This window comes from Aquarana catesbeiana, linkage group LG03, assembly GCF_042186555.1.
Source record: "Aquarana catesbeiana isolate 2022-GZ linkage group LG03, ASM4218655v1, whole genome shotgun sequence".
NCBI classification, from domain to species: Eukaryota; Metazoa; Chordata; class Amphibia; order Anura; family Ranidae; genus Aquarana; species Aquarana catesbeiana.
In genome coordinates this window covers 679,016,035-679,035,964 of record NC_133326.1, presented here as the reverse complement: position 1 = coordinate 679,035,964, position 19,930 = coordinate 679,016,035, and the positions used below count along the sequence as shown (strand labels likewise).

Genomic DNA, 19,930 nt, shown 5'->3' with positions numbered 1-19,930 from the left:
TTAAACACGAAATCATAAATTATAATATAATAAATAATTATAACAAATAATAATATAATAATAATAAAATATATTCAATAATGTAATCAAAAACACAGATATTTGCTCAGTCGCAGAATTGTCACTGTCGTCACTTTCAGTGTCTGATGACGAATTTTCCCACAAATCACTATCAATCAATTCTACAAGTGTTCTAATTTACTATCGCTGTTTTCTAGCTGGTCTAAAACCACTTTTGACATAAAGGGACACTTTTTGGTTGCCATGGACAATTTCAAGTTGCTAGGCAGAAAGAACAGTATATATAATATAAAAGTGTATGCAGGGCACTGGACAAAGCACTAGGGACAAAAGGGAAGTGAAATAATTTGATACGGTAATGTAATCTGTAAGATTACAGTGTACTGTATGTACAGTGGGACCTTGGATTACGAGCATAATCCGTTCCAGGAGAATGCCTGTAATCCAAAGCGCTCGCATATGAAAGCGAGTTTCCCCATAGAAGTCAATGGAAACAAAATAATTTGTTCCGCATTGACTTCTATGGCATGCAATACAGCATGTGGCCAGAGGTGGGGGGGGGCGCCGTAGAGCCTCGGAATTACTCGGGGACAGCTCGGCTGACCTCGGAATCACTCGCAAAGGCTTGGAAACACTCGGGAACTGAGTATTTCCGAGTGTTTCCAAGTATTTCCGAGTGGTTCCGAGTATTTCCGAACAGCTCCAAACCGTTCTGAGTGTCACCGGCGCCCCCGCATCTCTGACCAAATGCGGTACTGCACACCACATTAGCTTGAATTCTGCTTGTTTTGGAAGACAACACTCGCAAATCGAGTCAGGATTTAAAAAAAAAAGTTGCTCGTCTTTCAAAACGCTTGTTAACCGTGTTACTCGTAAACCGAGGTTCCACTGTATTATGTGTTTTTAACCTTTTGAATTTGGCGCCGTGCTCCGTCCCCGTGCGTTGCAACGCTCGCAGGGCACGGAGCCCAGCACTGTGATGGATCCGGCGGAGGACACGGCTCGCACACACAGCGGGAGGACATCGCAGGATCCTGGGGACAAGGTAAGTAACTTTGCCTGGATCCTGCGATGCGATCCCGAGTGTGGCTCGGGGTGACCGCTTTTGGTAATGAAAATTCACCCCGAGCCACACTCGGGATTACCGCCAGGGAGGTTAAGGCCCATACACACGATATGAAAATCAGAAGGGAAAATTCGTAAGACGAGCTGTCTGTGGATTTTCGGATCGTTAGTACGGTGCATTCGACAGACGATTTGACTTTTACATCAGACAAAAGCTGGATGTGCCGGCTATAAAATTTTTGTCGGATGTGAACTCAACGTCTGATTTTCGGATGGTCAGTACAGAAATCGTAACACAAAAGTCGAAAGTACAAACACGCATGCTCGGAATCAATGAACGACTGGGAGGAGTTCGGTCTTGTAATCTACCGTTCCTAATCTAGAATTAACATTCGTGACGCGGCAATTGATGAAATGTTGAAATGCAGAACACAATTCTCATCTTCTTTAATGGGATAATAATGAAGCTGCTTTGCTGGTGATACTGATGTAGTTATGCCAAAGGTATTTTAAAAGGCATTTGTTTTGTAGTGATATAAATAATATTAAAGCGGAGTTCCGGACACATTTTTATTTTTTTATTTTTCCGAGCATAGTTAATTATTAAATTAAAGAACGATTATATCATTTTAATAATGGATGTTGCTAAAATAAAAATCTTATACTCACAATTTTTTCTCTCCTGTTGTGGCCGTTGCCATCATGATTGTGGGCATGTGAAGCCCAATTGATAACTCTTCCTGGATAAGCTTGAGAGGTGCATGGTGGGTAACCAGCATGCCCCTCTTGATCTCGCGCATGCGCGATTCACCGACGGCCGTAGCGCCGATTGTTTCATGTGCCATAACAACGGGGGGCGACGGAGGAAGATCCTGCCCCGTTGTTATGGCAACATAGATGAACACATCTCGGCAATGTGATCCGCCTCAAATCACGTAATTTCCTGTCAGGGAATAACGCCATTTTTGATCACAGTACTGCCCACAGACTCCTGGGAAATGATGACACATAATTTCCCAGGAGCACAGGAGAGGGAGGAAGTGACGAGGAGCTCCGCGGACAGGAAGTGGCAGATTAGGAGGACTACATAGCAACAGGGCGATTCTGGAAAGTATAAAAAAATGTTTTCCTCCAAATTTTTTTTAGATGAGTCAGATTTAAAAAAAAAAATTCAGAGTGGAACTCTGCTTTAATATTATGGTTGTTGTTTGATTTTTTGGGGAAGTTACCACAACACCATTATCCCGTAGTTTTTAGGATCAACGATACAATTATGTTGGTGTCCCTTTTTAATATTCCATTGTGTTGTTTTTTTTTTTTTCGTTACCAATAAAGATTTTTATTGAATTTTCAAAAGAAAAGCAAGAATATTCCAGTTACATATTAAAACAATGTTGTCACAGAAATACCTGTATAGGTTTCCAAGATAAAGAATTGCTTAAATTAAGTTACTATAAAACATTATAGTCAAACTAGAGACTCTTAAGGTTTTTAAACATTTATATATTTCTTAGAATGTTTCAGAAAATCTGAAGCCCTAGGATGTAAGATCCATTCATTCCATCCATTGTGTTGTTTTTAATGTAACTGCCTACTCCCAAATTGTCATTTGAAGAAAAACACATTATTATTCTACACCATTTTTTTGTTGTGTAGAAAGAAAAACAACAGAAATTAAATTAGAGATGCTATCTGTCATCCAAATAAAAATAACAACAAAAAAGTGTGACTCAACGCTCACCAAACTTCTACTAACATGAAATTAGCAGAAGGGGCCCAAAGGGTGGAGCTTGAGAAATGAACTTCCTCTTTATAGTCTCATAGTACGTCACTACGATCGTGTTTGTCGAACGACAATTTGCGGATAGTTAGTATTCTAGACAAGATCCTGCACACACCTTTTTGACAAAAATCAGACGCTCGGTCGTTCAACAATCGAACCGTGTGTACGAGCCTTAAGGCTTGATTCACACTAATGCATTTTTTGATGCTTTTTGCATTGTGCAGGAATGCATTTCATTTTTTTAACATTGGTTCCTATGGAACACGTTCACACCAATGCATGTTTGTGCCTCTGCACTTTTGGAAAGGGTCGGGGACTTTTTTCCTGCAAAATGCAACATTTTGCATGTAATAGATTTCAATGAATAGAGTAAATTACCGCGCTGTGATAATGAAGCTAAATATAGTACCCAGAAAAAAGAGCTGCTGCTAAAAGTGAGATACACACAACAATAATAAACAGTAAAACAGTAAAAAGCAGCGCTAATCCCCCAAAATAGATAAAGATGATACAGTGAAGATCAAAAAATGGTATAAAATAATATAAACGTTCAATAAATCAATTGTGATCGAAATAGAACTAAAAAGTCCATCTTCTTAACTCCACGGTGAAAAAACTAAGTGACATGTATCAGAGTGATGACACAAAGTCCATATATGTGTATAGAAAAATGACAAGATTAGTGGTCCACGGTAAGTAATTCAACCTCCACCACACCACCAGTGCTAAGAGAAATGCTCGCTTACCAGATGGCAAGCAAATAATGCTTGCGGCCTGAACCCGGCCAGGGCCTTTATCCAATGTAGGGACACAACAAATCTCCAGGGGAACCCGTCTAGGGGGTCAGCATGGAATCGCCAAACTCGTCAGCCAAGGACCGTGACCAGGTAAGATACGGTGATATTAATAAATGTAGCAATAAAAGCAGTTCAGCCGGCCGGCTTGTACGGACACCCGTCCCTTCGAACACAGCACGCGAGACGTCAGCACGTCAGCTTCTCCCGACGCGCGTTTCGTCATACAATGACGTCGTCTGGGGCACGTCATAGTACATCACTACGTTCGTGTTTGTCGAACGACAATTTGCGGATAGTTAGTATTCTAGACAAGATCCTGCACACACCCTTTTGACAAAAATCAGACGCTCGGTCGTTCAACAATCGAACCGTGTGTACGAGCCTTAAGGCTTGATTCACACTAATGCATTTTTTGATGCTTTTTGCATTGTGCAGGAATGCATTTCATTTTTTTAACATTGATTCCTATGGAACACATTCACACCAATGCATTTTTGTGCCTCTGCACTTTTGGAAAGGGTCGGGGCCTTTTTTCCTGCAAAATGCAACATATTGTATGTAATAGATTTCAATGGACCCACATCCAAAATGCAAGTACTGCGTTTTTACTGCAATTTTGACACGATTTGCGATTTGTGGGGTTTTTTTTACATTCATTGTATATAGCTGGTTGCTGAGCAGCGGTCTGGGAAGCGGCTTCCCCGCTGACAGCTGAATCTAAAAAAAAAAAAAATTGCCGGCTTAAAAAAATTCACGAAAAAAACAGTGTGGGGTCCCCCCAAAGACCATACCAGACCCTTATCTGCCCGGCGAGTCAGGAAAGAGAGAGGATGAGCGAGCGCCCCCACAACCTCCCCCTCCCCGAACCATACCAGAATTCTCAATGACCTATATATTTTTATGTGATCCTCACAGAGCTCCTGAAACTCATCCATGAACCCCAGGTTAAGAAGCACTAAAATAGTGGAAGCAATTTCTCAATTTGCAAACACTCTGCATCCTTTTTTAAAGTGATTGTGAAGTCTATTTTTTTCCTATAAAAATAATAATAAACATGTTATACTTACCTCCTCTGGGCTGCTCTGTATAAACTTCTAGTTGGAAGGTTCCAGGTGCTGCTGTGCTAGAAATAGTGCAAATCAATATTAAGCACGTGGCCAGTGAAAGTCCAAAAAAGACATGCACATAAGCAGCTTGCAGCACTGCGGTGACATCACGTCTGATGCCCGTTCAATTCCAGTTAGGTTGTGAGGGAACCTATTGATCAATGGATTGGTAATTGATGTTCATCCCTTTGCCCTCCACCTTGGAACCTTGTAAAGATTGATCTTAAGACGTACTTCACTATGTGGGCTCTTTCTCCATATGTTTGTGCCTGAAAACACCCCAGGAAGGATCGCACCCAGGAGTTGGCGTTTGTTCATCACCCCGCTCACCAGACTAAGCCTACCTGACCCGCAACGCAGTACTGCTTGGTGGTCCATTGGATCTGGTGAGTTCAACCATAAGGGGGGTGGGTAGGGTTGCCACCTGTCCAGGATTCACCTGGACAGTTTGGGTTTTGAATCACGTGTCCGGGTTTCAGTCCACCTGAAACCCAGACACATTATACAGACCGGGCGGTGGCTGTCCAAGTAACCGAGATAGTCATACACAAATCTGTTGCCACTGTGGGTGGCTCTTTGGGGGCAGGTTTGGCATCACTGAAGGGTGGGGTGATGATGTCAGCAAGAGCAATTTGGCCACACCCACTGGCACGCTCTGTGCGCTACATTACTACTTTCCTTGGGGCACCCAAATGTGTCCCAGGTCTTTTATAATCCTATAGTGTTTACTGTAAAAAAAACAAAACAAAAAAACATAAAAAATTGCCCTGTCCCGCAAAAGTGTTCAGGTTTGGCTTGAAGAAAAGGTGGCAACCCTAGGGGGAGGGGGGGGGGGGGTGGGTGGATCTGGTGAGTTAAACCTTAAGGGGGGGGGGGGGGGGTGGATCCTGTATGCACCTGTTTACAGCATCATATGGTTTTTTTTTTTAAGCACAGCAGCACTTTTGAAAGGAACTTGGGAAAGGAACTTGTGTTTATATGCATGTCTCTTTTGGACTTTCACTGGCCACATGCTTAATATTGATTTGCACTATTTCTAGCACAGCAGGACCTGTGAAAGGAACCTTCCAACCAGAAGTTTCTACATATTTTCTCGTGTTTTTTTAACCACTTAAGGACCGAACCTCTTTCTGAGATTTGGCGTTTACAAGTTAAAAACTGTTTTTTTTTTACTAGAAAATTACTTAGAACCCCCAAACATGATATATATATATATATATATATATATATATATATATATATATATATATATATATATATATATTTTTTTTTTTTTTCTAACACCCTAGAGAATAAAATGTTGGTTGTTACAATACTTTTTGTCACACTATTTGCACGTATTTGCACAGCGGTCTTACAAGCGCACTTTTTTGGGAAAAAAATTACTTTTTTGAATTAAAAAATAAGACAACTGTAAAGTTAGCCCAATTTTTTTTTGTAATAGTTTGAAAGATAATGTTACGCCGAGTAAATTGATACCCGACATGTCACGCTTCAAAGTTGCGCCCGCTCGTGGAATGGCTACAAACTTTTACCCTTAAAAGTCTCCACAGGCGACATTGAAAAAATTCTACCGGTTGCAAGTTTTGCGTTACAAAGGAGGTCTAGGACTAGAATTATTGCACTCGCTCTACCAATCGCAGCCATACCTCACATGTGTGGTTTGAACACCATTTTCATATGCGGGCGCTGCTCACTTATGCGTTGCTTCTGAGCGCGAGCTCGGCGGGACAGGGCGCGTTTAAAAAAATAAAATTTTTCTTATTTATTTTACTTTCATTTTTTTATTTTTATACTGTTTTAAAAAAAAAAAATTGGGTCGCTTTTATTCCTATTACAAGGAATGTAAACATCCCTTGTAATAGAAAAAAGCATGACAGGTCCTCTTAAATATGAGATCTGGGGTCAAAAAGACCTCAGATCTCATATTTACACTAAAATGCAATAAAAAAAAAAAGAGAATTGGGGCGGAAGTGATGTTTTGACGTCACTTCCGCCCTGCAGTGATATGGAGCTGGGTGGGGGCCATCGTCCCCTCACTCTTCCCAATACCCAGCCAGGGACAGGACCAGATCGCCTCCGCTGCTGCCGACGGCCTCGGTAAGCGGAAGAGGGCACCGGAGAGACCACTTTTATCTTGAAGTGGAACGCTCACTGAAGAAGAGGGTACCGGGGTTATGGTAGCTAGCTGCTACCATAACAATGGTATTCCTCTTCAAAGTAGCGACGTATTCCTGCAGCGGGCGGTCCGTAAGTGGTTAAGCTTTCACTGGCTACATCTTTGATATATTTTTTGGATACATTTTGCATTTAATTTTCTATGCACTACAGTTGCATGTTATTGTATATATTCAGGCTGTCAGCACTGTGGTATTTATACCCTTTTTTCCATGTTTTGACTTATGTCATGTACAGCAGCGGTAGGCCTAATCACTAATCAGTATCTTTAGCGCAGGGGAATGTTTTTTTCACAAATCTGGAATGAGAATCTCGGAAGGCTGAGACATTCATGGACATTGCTGGAACTAGATGGACCCCAGGTAAGTATTAGGGGGGCTGAAAGGAGCTGCTGCACACAGAAGGCTTTTTATCTTAATGCATAGAAACCCTTTGGTAAATGTTGGTGCAGGTGACAGATTTATGTACCTGTGGTAGACTCTGTCCTTGGTGCTAATGAGCTCCCCCACCGCTGCAGCTGTCATGTAGAGAGTGCAGCAGCAGGGAGTTTTATAACTGGGGGGTGAAGCCTGATGGGAATCAGACACTAGTACCTTATCAGGTCTACTTACCTTGTGATTGACAGCAGGCAGTGGGCAGATCCTTAACCAATAGACAGCCTGCTATTGGGTATAGAATCTACCAATTGCCTGCTGTCAGTCGCAACCCAGACTGCAAGGATTACTTGCCACAAATGTGTGGCAGTGTTAAATAGTAAGTCTGTTAATTTGCTGCACATTTTCACCGGCATGTTGTACACTTGCAGAGCACTTGAAGCACAAGTTCTAGTTGACACTTTTCCAATTTGTAGCAAATTTGCGTGGCAAGTCTCTAGCAAGAGCAAAGTTGCAGTGGTGAGTCTACAGCAAGAGCTCTGCAAGTCTACAGCATGAAAATTCGGCCACAGTGACCCCCTGTGGTGGGAGGACTTTTGCACAACATAACTGAACCAGAACTTGCAGCAGAGTTGCAGAATGTTTGCAAAGAAAGTTGATCTGGATCTGTAATGCGGACTTGCTGCAATTGTGCAACAAACTTGTGAAGCCTGGCAAGTCTAGTAATAGCTTAGCGAGACATTTTCAAACTACCGCACAATTGCTTGCTATCTGATAAAGCAACAGGTATCTGTGACTATCCATCAGACCCAATGTCAGTGTCACTGGTTGCTAGGAGACTGTTGGCTGTAAAGCTGACAGCATCCTTAACAACCAGTGAAGGGGGGGGTAATGGTAGCAAACATGCGGCTCTGTTACACTGCGTACAGGGACGGGCACACTGCCCCAACGCAAAGCAGTGCCTGAGTACTTAGTGAGCAAATGTGAACTTCCCCTATATAGGATTCAATACTTTAACATTAATAATATCATTTAAATTGAACTGATCTCGTTTAGGAGGTCTAAGAAATCACTGAAAAAAAAATTGACACCCCTTTGTAATGTACTGATATTAAATCTCATTGTGTTTGCTAATTTTAGGGATCACAGGATCTCCCGGGTGTGTTCATCAGATGACAACCCGTACAGTGCAGTCTGGAGGATCTGTTACCATTCCATGTTCATACTCCGACCCTGAGAAACCAGATGAAGATGTACGGGTCATATGGCGGGAGACAGATAAAAAATATTGTTCATTTACAGCTGCTGAGGACACAATCATTTCACCTTCTGGAAATGTTACAGAGAAATATAAGGGAAGACTCTATAGAGAGAAGGATCCGAACAGGAATCGGACAGAATATATCAAAATTACAGGACTGGAACCAACAGATGGGCCTCGATTTTGCTGCCAACTATATGATAATAGACATGAAAATGTATTCAAGGACAGTAGACTTAGCACTCTTCTGCAGTTTCCAGGTAAATTGTTATCTATCTATCTATCTATCTATCTATCTATCTATCTATCTATCTATCTATCTATCTATCTATCTATCTATCTATCTATCTATCTATCTGTCTGTCTGTCAGAGCAATTGATCAATTTGCATCCCTATCCTCAGCACACTGGGAACAGTAATGTCATTGGCTCTCCCCAGGCTCCACCAAATCTCAGGTTACGAAGGAAATGCTTCACAACCCGATGTTTTAGAGTCATCCTGTCAGCACAGATCACTTATACAGAATGTCATACCTGTAATAAAAGGAGGGATAATACCCTTACCTGCCCAGTGGCCCATTTCTTGAAATACTACCACTATGCTTCCCCCTAGTGGCCGCATCTATTCCACACTTTCTGGTGTTCAGGATACCTTTTCCCCACCACACAGTGTGGTTTCTCCTGCCAGCTAATACATCATCATAGGAACCATTGCAGTGGAGGAATCAACCCATGAAAAAGGGCAACATTTCAACAAATAGGTCATCAGTAAGTTAATCATGTTCCCTCTTTTATGGCAAGTATTTCATGAAAGTGAACAGATTTAACCCTCTCACCATAGGTGTGCCCACCTCCTGGCAGCTGTCCTCTACAGGTACCATTCCCAGGAAACCGAGTGACCCTGCTTTCTACAAAAATTTAAATAAAAGTCTCTGTTCAGACACCTTTACATGCATATACATACCCCTCTAATCCATTTTCTTTGTTTAGGTACAGAAGATATCACTCAGCTGGATGAAGTGATGGCGGTTTCAAGAGAAGAGGGCATCATCCCGTGTTATTACTCCAAGGACATCTCAGATATTACAAAGGTCACCTGGTATTTTGCAGACAGAGAACGTCATCACTGTACTCATATACCCATACATGAATGGAGTAACGCACGTCAATATGGTCGGTACTCTTTGGTCAATTTTACTCAAGACATCTCCCTGCACATTCATAATCTTCATGTAAATAATGAGAGAAGTTATTGCTGTGTCATCTCTACCGCAAGAGCAACACTGAAAAGCAAACAATTTACAAGGCTGATTGTTGCAGGTACAAATACAGAACACTATTCTTTCCTTTCCCATCACTTCCTGTCCGGCTGAGAACATTTCCCCAGAGAAGAAGTGAGGGGAACTATTCAACGTGACCGTAGACAGAATACAATTACATTTCTTTAGTAGAGGAAGGCTAGAACCTCGCTCAGATTTTTCTGTGTTCCTGTTATAGATTTTCCCTCCCTCCTAGTCTGGTATCAGCAGGGCAGATCCTAGGGTCACAGACGCTTGGGTGCAGAAATATTTGTGGCGCCCCCACATGGGCATGGTCATCTTACCAACTCCTCCCCTCTACAAATGTTTCTATGGCAACGACTCAAACACAGAGATGCTCCCCTAAGAAGTCTTCATTATCCTGGGATCCTCCCATGATCTTTTAACAATAAAGAAAATACAGGAAGATCGTAGACTAATGAGACCTAGAGTGGGGTCTCTCTGATGCACACAGAGAGGGCTACTGTTAGAGAGACTGTTAGAAAGAGCCCCCAGACATGATACAGGAGATGGTCAGAGACTGCAGACATGATAAAAGAGATGGTCAGAGACTGCAGACATAGTACAGAAGATGGTCAGAGACTACAGACATGATACAAGAGACTGTCAGAGACTGCAGATATAGTACAGAAGAAGATGGTCAGAGACTGCAAAAATAATACAGGAGATGGTCAGAGACTGCAAAAATAATACAGGAGATGGTCAGAGACTGCAGACATGATACAAGAGACGGTCAGAGACTGCAGACATAGTACAGGAGATGGTCAGAGACTGCAGATATAATACAGGAGATGGTCAGAGACTACAGACATGATACAAGAGATGGTCAGAGACTGTAGACATGATACAAGAGACGGTCAGAGACTGCAATCATACTACAGGAAACGGTCAGAGACTGCAGACGCAGTACAGGAGATGGTCAGAGACTGCAGACACAGTACAGGAGATGGTCAGAGACTGCAGACATAATACAGGAGATCGTCAGAGACTGCAGACATAATACAGGAGATCGTCAGAGACTGCAGACATAATACAAGAGATGGTCAGAGACTGTTGACATGATACAAGAGATGGTCAGAGACTGCAGACATGATACAAGAGATGGTCAGAGACTGCAGACATTTTACAATGTAAAATGTCTTGTATATGTATTATACAAGAGATATAATACAATAGCGAAGCTCCGCGCTTAGGAGAGAAAAGAAGGTATGCGGCCTCCCCTAATAAGCCCCCTGAAGGGCTAATAAATGTAAAGTGAATGAACAATGGGGTGAATGGCGCTCCCTATTTAAGTGAAATGAATGTGTAAACTAGGTGCAAAACATCCACTGTGATGCACTATAAGTGATAGCTATAACAAATAAAAAATAAAAATACTACAACATAACATATAAAATTCAGTGATACCACTCAATTGTATTAAACATAAAAGCATTGGTGTGCCAATCTGTGCCACATGTGTAACATATCAAATCCAATATGATAAACATAACATTAATCAAAGTCCAGAGGATAATCCAAAAAAAAATAGTGAAAAAAAAATATACATTAAACGCTGAAAAATTGAAAACAAGAGTTTTTCAGAAATAAAAATGCGATTGCAACCAGGTTTTTGTGCAAAAAGGTTTTGCTATATGCAGTTCAAACTGGTGGTGACTCTTTTGCTCAAATCAACCGGTGACTTCTGTGCTCCCCTATGGTTCCCCACTCACCAGCTTCCCATACCCCTACGGGGGTAACAGGCATTAAGGAACATCAGAGGTGGTCTTAGTGAATGGTCTCTTGTGGTCCCTCTGTGAATTGTCCAGTTACCACTGAAGCCGGACGTCCGGAGCAATCAGTCATGCAGCCCAGCCTCTCCTGGAGCCTGACTGGAAATCTCCTGGGATGTTACCAAGACAGTCCCAGCTGTTACTGCTCAGAGCTACTGCATCAGAGGAGAAAGAGCATGTGAGGGGGTTTGAATCAAGAGAAATAGCTCACTCCTGAGATAGTGAACAGTAACAACTAAGTGCATACCTCCCAAGTAAAATGTTGGGAGGGGGCCCCCTACCTCAAGGTAGGGGGCCTATAGCATACTCCCAGTATTACTTTCCCCTTAGTTTCATCCCTTTGGAGCTCTATCCATAAGGATTCCACCTCCTCCCTAGCTCTCTCACATTCACTTGTACATTATTCTTTATATACAGGTATACCCCTTCCCTTTTTTTACCCTCTCTATCTCTGTAATAAAGGGAATACCCTTAAATGGCTGCCAAGCCAATCATGAGAGCTGTTGAACCAAGTCTCTGAAATTCCCACAAAATCGAAATCCTCCTCATACAACACTATCTCTAGTTTTCCCATCTTATCCGCCAGGCTCCTGGCATTGGTGAACATGCCACTCAGTTTAGACCAGTCGCATACCGTCCTCTTATTGGGTGTTCCGAGATTGCAAATAGGACTTGTTACTATACTTACAACAGGTTTATGTGCTTTAGTCAACCTAATACTAATGCCCCCCAATAATACCCTCTGGAATATGCTCCACTCTGACTATCTCTACCTCTGGACTCTCCCCTCCTGTCGCCTAGTTTAAAAGCCCCTCTAACTTTTTGGCCATCTTCACTCCCGGGAGATCTGCACCCTCCTCATTTAGATGAAGTCTATCCCTTCTATAGAACTGGTGACCGACTAAGAAGTCGGCCCAGTTCTCCAGGAATCCAAACCCCTCCTTACTACACCAGCTCCTCAGCTATTTGTTTACTCCCCTAATCTCCCTCTACCTTTCTGGTGTGGCTCGAGGTACCGGTAGTATTCCTGAGAATACTACCTTGGAGGTCCTTTTTAGTCAATTTAGCTCCTAAGTCCCTAAAATCGTTCTTTAGGACACTCCATCTGCCTCTGACTTTGTCATTGGTGCCAACATGCACCATGACAGCCGGGTCTTCTCCAGCCCCTCCCAGTAATCTGTCCACCAGATCCGTGATGTGCCAAACCCGAGCGCCCGGTAGACACACTTTTAGTTCGACACTTCAGGTCTTTATAACAGATTGCCCTATCTGTCCTTCTAAGAATTTAGTCCCCTACCACCAGAATCTGCCTTTCCTTTCCCTTCGCTTCCCCCCCACTCTCACTGGAGGAGTTCTTCCCCTGACAGCTAGGAGAGTCCCTCAGCTCCAGCAGTGCTGGTCCCTGACTGGTTTCACCAATGTCACTCAATGGAGTGTACTTATTGGGGTGTTCCAGCCCAGGATCGGCCTCCCTGGCACTTTTCCCTGTAACCTTCCTAACTGTCACCCATCTACTCTTTTCTAGTGCCTGCACCTCCTTGTCTCCATCCGCCTTTATGCTAGCCCCAGCGGGACCTTCCGGGTACATTCCCGGCTCTTCTTTAGTATTCAGAACGTGGGCTTCCAGGGAAACAATGTGCTACATAGCAGTATTCGCCCTCAATCAGATGATCAAGGAACGCATACATGCCGCAAGATGTACACCGAGTCGCATCTCCACACCCGCCGGGTATCGTACCTACTAATTTAATGAGGATTATACACTGTCCAAAAAAGTAACAACTAGCTTCCTGACACTAACACTCAACAATACACAGGTACTCAACAATACAACACACAGGTGCCCAACAATACAATACACAGGTACTCACAGCCCACTTGCAGTCCACGTGCAATCGCAGCCCAAGTGTTCTCGCAGCCCGCATGTATTCACGGTCCACGTGCACTCGCAGTCCACGTGCACTCCCAGTGTACCCGCAGCAGTCGTGTACTCACTGCCCACGTGCACTCACAATACTCAGGCACTAACAATACTCAGATACACAATACACAGGTGCCCACAATACACAGGTGCGCACAATACACAGGTACACACAAAACTCATTTACTCACAATACTCAGGTACTCACAATACTCAGGTACTCACAATACTCAGGTGCACACAATACACAGGTGCACACAATACACAGGTGCACACAATTAGAGGTCGACCGATATATCGGCCGATATTTGGCTTTTTTTACTTAATCGGCATCAGCCGATTGTGCTGATAAAAAAAGCCGATTATAACTTCAGCGGGACTTGCAAATGACTTCTGTAATAGAAGTCAATTGCAAGTTGTCTGAAGTTTTCTTCTCTTCTCCTCTGGGCAGCCTGCCAAATCTGATAAGAAGATACATTTGTATCTCTTCGGGTTCTTTTATCAATAGACTGAACTCAGAATTTCTCAGTTTAACCATTTAAAGACTAAATCTTTTTTGACATTTGTTGCTTACAAGTAAAAATTCTGTATTTTCTGCTAGAAAATCACTTGGAACCCCCAAACATTATATATATATTTTTTTTAGCAGAGACCCTGGGGAATAAAATAGCGGTTGTTGCAATATTTTATGTCACACGGTATTTGCGCAGCGGTCTTTCAAACGCAATTTAAAAAAAAAAAATACACTAATTAAAAAAATAAATAAATAAATAAGCAGTAAAGTTAGCCCATTTTTTTTCGTCCAAAAGTTTTGATTACCTGTTTTTGTGTATTTAATATTTAAGATATAGTTATTTTTTTTAATCTAAATTATACATACAAGTGAACTGATTGGAGGTTTGTTTTGTTCAATAAATGTTTAAATGTAAAAAATTTTCTGTATCACTTATTACTTAAGGTTGCTTTCACACTGGAGCGGGCATGTGTTGACAGTAAAACGCTGTTAGTTTTAGCGGCGCTTTACCGTCATTTTAGCGGCGCTATTCGGCTGCTAGCGGGGCGCTTATAACCCAGCTAGCGGCCGAGGAAGGGGTTAAATGCGCCCCTGAAGTGCTGCTGCCGAAACGCTTTGCAGGCGCTTCGGCAGCGGTGCGCATTCATTTCAATGGGCAGGAGTAGTGGAGCAGCGGTATACACCGCTCCAAAGATGCCGCTTGCAGGACTTTTTTTTACATCCTGCCAGCGCATCGCCTCAGTGTGAAAGCACTCGGGATATTACACTGAGACTGCAGGGGAGACGTTTTACAGGCACTTTACAGGCACTATTTTTAGCCCAAAAGCGCCTAAAAAAACGCCCCAGTGTGAAAGGGGTCTAACTGTTAGATTTTATGAGATGAAGGGGGAAAAAAAAAGAAAAAAAAAATCGGCCTAATATATCGGCCCCAAAAAATTGGCATCACATATCGGCCATCGGCCACCGCGATTTCTAAATATCGGCATCGGCATCGGGCAGAGAAAAACCCATATCGGTCGACCTCTACACACAATACTCAGGTACACACAATACTCAGGTCCTCATATACACTGTCAGTCAGGTTTTGATGTTTGTGTCTCTGTGTCGCTCTGCACAGCCTCCCCTTATAATCTGACACTAGCAGTCAGTCACCTTCAGTGCCGCCTCTTCACTGATCAGTCTCACACTCTCCCTCCTGTGGTCTGCACTTCACTTACCCACCGCCTCTCCCTGCCAGCCTTCCACTTCCCGGTCCCGCTGGATGTCCTCCCCCCTCCTCTGTCCCCATCTGTGGGGTGATACTGCCCTCAGTACACCCGCTCCCGCACCACGATGTCCCGCTCTGCCATCGCTGTAGGTCCCTGGGTCATCCGCTGCCACTCTTGGTCGTGGGGGGTCTGATCCAGTCGAGGGGATCCGTCTGCCACACTGCTGCTCTCGGGGGGTAGGGGGGTCCGGTCCAGTTCTCTGCTCCCTGCTCACACACTCCCTCTCACTCCACGCTGTCCCAGCACTGACTTCCACACCAAAAACTCTGCAACAGCACCACCTACAGGCACCAGACACTGTCTGGGCATACTATTGCTGTGCTATTTTTTTTCTTTTAAATTGGGGATATTTATTATAGCAAAAAGTAAAACATATTGTGAAAGGGGCCTTAAACTAGGACTGGATTTTGCTGGTTCACGTATCTAAATTGTTTTATTTCTTCAACTTTATCTTCTAGAATATCAATCATCCTTTAATCTACCAACCAAAGAGATCTCATTACAAAAAGGACATTCAGTGACCCTTACCTGCTCCTACACCCTTCCTAGTGATCGGTATACAGAAAGAGATGTTGTACGAGTCAATGTATACTGGAGAGTGGGGAATATAACCGGACCGTACGCCTACCACCCCTACCGGGACATGGTTCACTCTACATATAGACATCGGACATCCATAACAGGGATGACAAATCTAATGATAATGGATGTGATGAAGGCAGATAATACTTCATTTCACTGCTTTGTGGTGGTCAAACGGTGTGCAGGCAAATACCAATATGAAGATGATATTCAGTATGGAGGAGGAACCAGACTAATCATCAAAGGTAAAGTTATTGGGTTTTTAGCTCTATATTTATCATATTATCACTATATGTCTGGTGCCAGGAATTAAAGCTGAACTCCAGGATCCTGACTACTTTCCACTCCCAGCTCTAATGTGTCATGGCCAAGTGCTACACAAAAAGGAGCAGCGACATCAGGCCCTCACTGTCCCATCCAAAAACCACATGGTGGAGCAGGGGGTGGACTGACAACTTATCGGACCCCCAGGCAATAGGAGATCATGGGGCCCCCTGTGTCCTCGCCCACACCCAAGTCACACCCACACAAAGGGAAATAACTGGAACCAATATTTTGTGGCTCTCACTGCAGCAGCTAGAGCAGGAGATGTCGGCTTTCAGCTGCTGCAGTGAGAGCTACAAAAGATTGGTTCCAGTTTCTTCCCCCACCTGCTGCACTGATCACCTGCTCTAGCCACACACCATCCCCCTGGTGGGAGGAGGAGGGGGTGGGGAGAACTGGAAGGGTCCCCCATGCACCTGGGCTCGAAAAGAAAGGAGAGAAGTAATGCAGGGAAAATTGGGTGTGGCCAGATTTCAATAACTGGGAGGGGCTTATGGGGCATAGTTAGACAAAGCCCAGGCTCACCTGTACCTGTAAATGTGCTTTGATTGCTGTGCCACAAGCAAGAGTCCCACAGACACATATAAACCTCAGTACAATCAGTAAAAACATGACTTTCTATACAGAACAATCTCTACAGAACAAGGACTGATTCTATATATAACAAGGACCATCTCTAATGAACAAGGACTGTCTTTACTTTATATAACAATCTCTATAGAAAAATGACCATCTCTATATAACAAGGATCATCTCTATATAACAGGGACCATCTTTATATAACCTGGACCATCTCTACAGAACAAGGACTGTCTATATAACAAGGACTGTCTATATAACAAGGACCATCTCTATATAACCGGGACCATTTCTATATAATTAGGACTGTCTATATAACCAGGACGGTCTCTATATAACAAGGACTATCCTTACCAAACAGGGATTAAACTATAACCCCTTCCCGCCCACCGTACGCAGATGTGCATACTCAGCTTTAGGGGGTTATACCGGGATGATGCCTGCAGCTGCAGGCATGATCCCAGTACCGTTGTTTAGAGCCGGTGATCGGCTACCCGAGTATAACAACCGATGCGGCTAAAAGCCACTTGGCTGTTATACCGGAGAAGCGGGAGGGGACATCCCCCCCTCCCGCCGCCTCCCGCCGCTCTTACCGGGCCTCCCGTGCGATAGGGAGGCCCGGTGTCCAATCGGCTGCCTTTGGCGGCTGGGGGCAGGCTGGAACGAAGCTGTGGGCGGCTTTGTTCCAGCCTTCTCATTGTAAACGCGGAAGCGACGTCATGACGTCACTTCCCGTTTACTCGGCTGCCAATGGCGCCGGTTTTTTTAAAATACACAGTATTCAGAATCGCCGTTTTCGGCGATCTGAATACTTTGAAGTGCAAAGGAGGGATCGGGGGTCTTTTAGACCCCCGATCCCTCCATAAAGAGTACCTGTCACCACCTATTACTGTCACATGGGATGTTTACATTCCTTGTGACAGCAATAAAAGTAAAAAAAAAAAAAATGTTAAACACAATTTATAAGTATAAAAATAAATAAAATAAATAAATAAAAAAAATTTTTTAAAGCGCCCCCGTCCCCACGAGCTCGCGCAGCGAAGAAAACGCATACGGAAGTCGCGCCCACATATGTAAATGGTGTTCAAATCACATGTGAGATATCGCCGCGATTGTCAGAGCGAGAGCAATAATTTTAGTACTAGACCTCCTCTGTAACTCAAACCTGGTAACTGTAAAAAAAAATTAAAGCGTTGCCTATGGAAATTCATAGGTACTGTAGTTTGTCGCCATTCCACGAGTGCGTGCAATTATAAAGGGTGACATGTGTGGTATCTATTTACTCGGCATAACATCATCTTTCACATTATAGAAAAACATTGGGGTAACTTTACTGTTTGGATTTTTTAAAATTCATGAAAGTGTCCCTTTTCCAAAAATTTGTGTTTAAAACACCGCTGCACAAATACCGTGTGATATAAAATATTGCAACAATCTCCTTTTTATTCTCTAGATTCTCTGCTAAAAAAATATATATAATGTTTGGGAACTCTAAGTAATTTTCTAGCCAAAAATACGGATTTTAACTTGTAAACACCACATTTCAAAAATAGGCTTAGTCATGAAAGGGATAAACTTGGTTTGACACTTTCAGTCTGGGGCGCGCGTACACCCTGCTGACGACCCACTCCCGTTTGGACACAGCAGAAGCCAATCAGTGGATCCAATGTCTGCCGGGACCCACCGATTGTTCATGGGAGAGGCAGAGCAGCACTCTGCTAGTAGGGGAGACAGAAATTCTGTGCTTCTGTTAAGCAGAAACACAGATCTGTCTTCACACAGCCAAAGCACCCCCCATACAGTTAGTAAGCACTCCCAGGGAGCACATTTAACCCTTTTATTGCCCCTGATGTCCCCCCCCTGTAATAATGTCACTGGTCCCCAAAAAGTGTTACTTATGCCGCGTACACATGACTGGACTTTACAGTATACTTGGTTCGGAGGACTGGAGTCCGGCGGACAATTCGATCGTGTGTGGGCTCCAGCGGACTTTTTTTCCCCAAAAGTTCGACGGACCTAGAAATGAAACAGGTTTCAAATCTTCTCGACGGACTCGAGTCCGGTCGAAAAGTCCGCTCGTCTGTATGCTAGTCCGACGGACAAAAACCGACGCTAGGGCAGCTATTGTCTACTGGCTATGAACTTCCCTGTTTTAGTCCGGTCGTACGTCATCACGTACGAATCCTTCAGACTTTGGTTGATCGTGTGTAGGCAAGTCCGTTCATTCAGAAAGTCCGTCAAAGTCCGCAGGACAAAGTCTGCCGTAAAGTCCGCTCGTGTGTACGCGGCAGTAGTGTCACATTTGTCCGCTGCAATGTCGCAATCCCAGTATAAGTCACTGATCACTGCCATTAATAAAAAAATAAATTAAAAGTCCATAAATTTATCCCATAGTTTGTAGATGCCATCTGTTAATTATATAGCAACTTCCAGTGCAAGTGTGAATGTCAAGTACAGCCAGCAATTGGCCAGAAAACCCGCTGGGTGTGCTCTGTACAGCTGCAGCTGTCAAATTCAAGCCGTGATGTCGGGGATGGGCGGGACTGCTACTCACACCCACCCCTTTGTCAAGCAATCAGACTATAGGGAAACAGCCAGCGCATACACATTGCTGACCAGTGTTTTTTCAGCTATGTGGAAGCCCTGCACTCACAGCATGGCTTCTGAAATTAAAAGTAACAGCTCTCCCCACGGCTCCTATAGCAGCCTCTCTGCTCTGCACTGAGAGCGGGGACAAGAGCTGGTCTGTGAGTGCAGCATGATCGAGGGGAGGAGGGGGGGGGGGTGAGCTGCACCATTATCCTTATCTCCTTCCTGCTCGGATAGGGGAGATTGGGAGCTGGAAATTAGAAGAGTGTGCACTGACTTAGTGCACTGAAAAAGAAAACAAAGCTGTGACAGAGCCAGCCACAGAAAGGTACTTTTACAAAAATAACCATGTATAAAATGGTTGAGCTTTGGTGAAGGGGAGGGCAGAGGAGAGGTGTTGTGTTTTGTATGTGTGTGGTTTTGTATGTGTGTCTGTGTTTTGTATGTGTGTGTGTGTGTGTGCGCGCTCGTGTGTTT

The 19,930-nt window shown here is 43.6% G+C and overlaps 1 protein-coding gene across 1 annotated transcript in view; it reads left to right on the top strand.

Moving 5' to 3' along the window:
- LOC141133513 (uncharacterized) overlaps nucleotides 1-19,930 on the top strand; it is a 32,134-nt gene that overhangs the window by 7,855 nt on the left and 4,349 nt on the right. Inside the window, exons 2-4 of the mRNA XM_073622939.1 lie at nucleotides 8,465-8,845; nucleotides 9,576-9,905; nucleotides 15,838-16,206. Coding sequence (XP_073479040.1) covers nucleotides 8,465-8,845; nucleotides 9,576-9,905; nucleotides 15,838-16,206 — 1,080 coding nt within the window. The remainder of the gene's footprint in view (nucleotides 1-8,464; nucleotides 8,846-9,575; nucleotides 9,906-15,837; nucleotides 16,207-19,930) is intronic.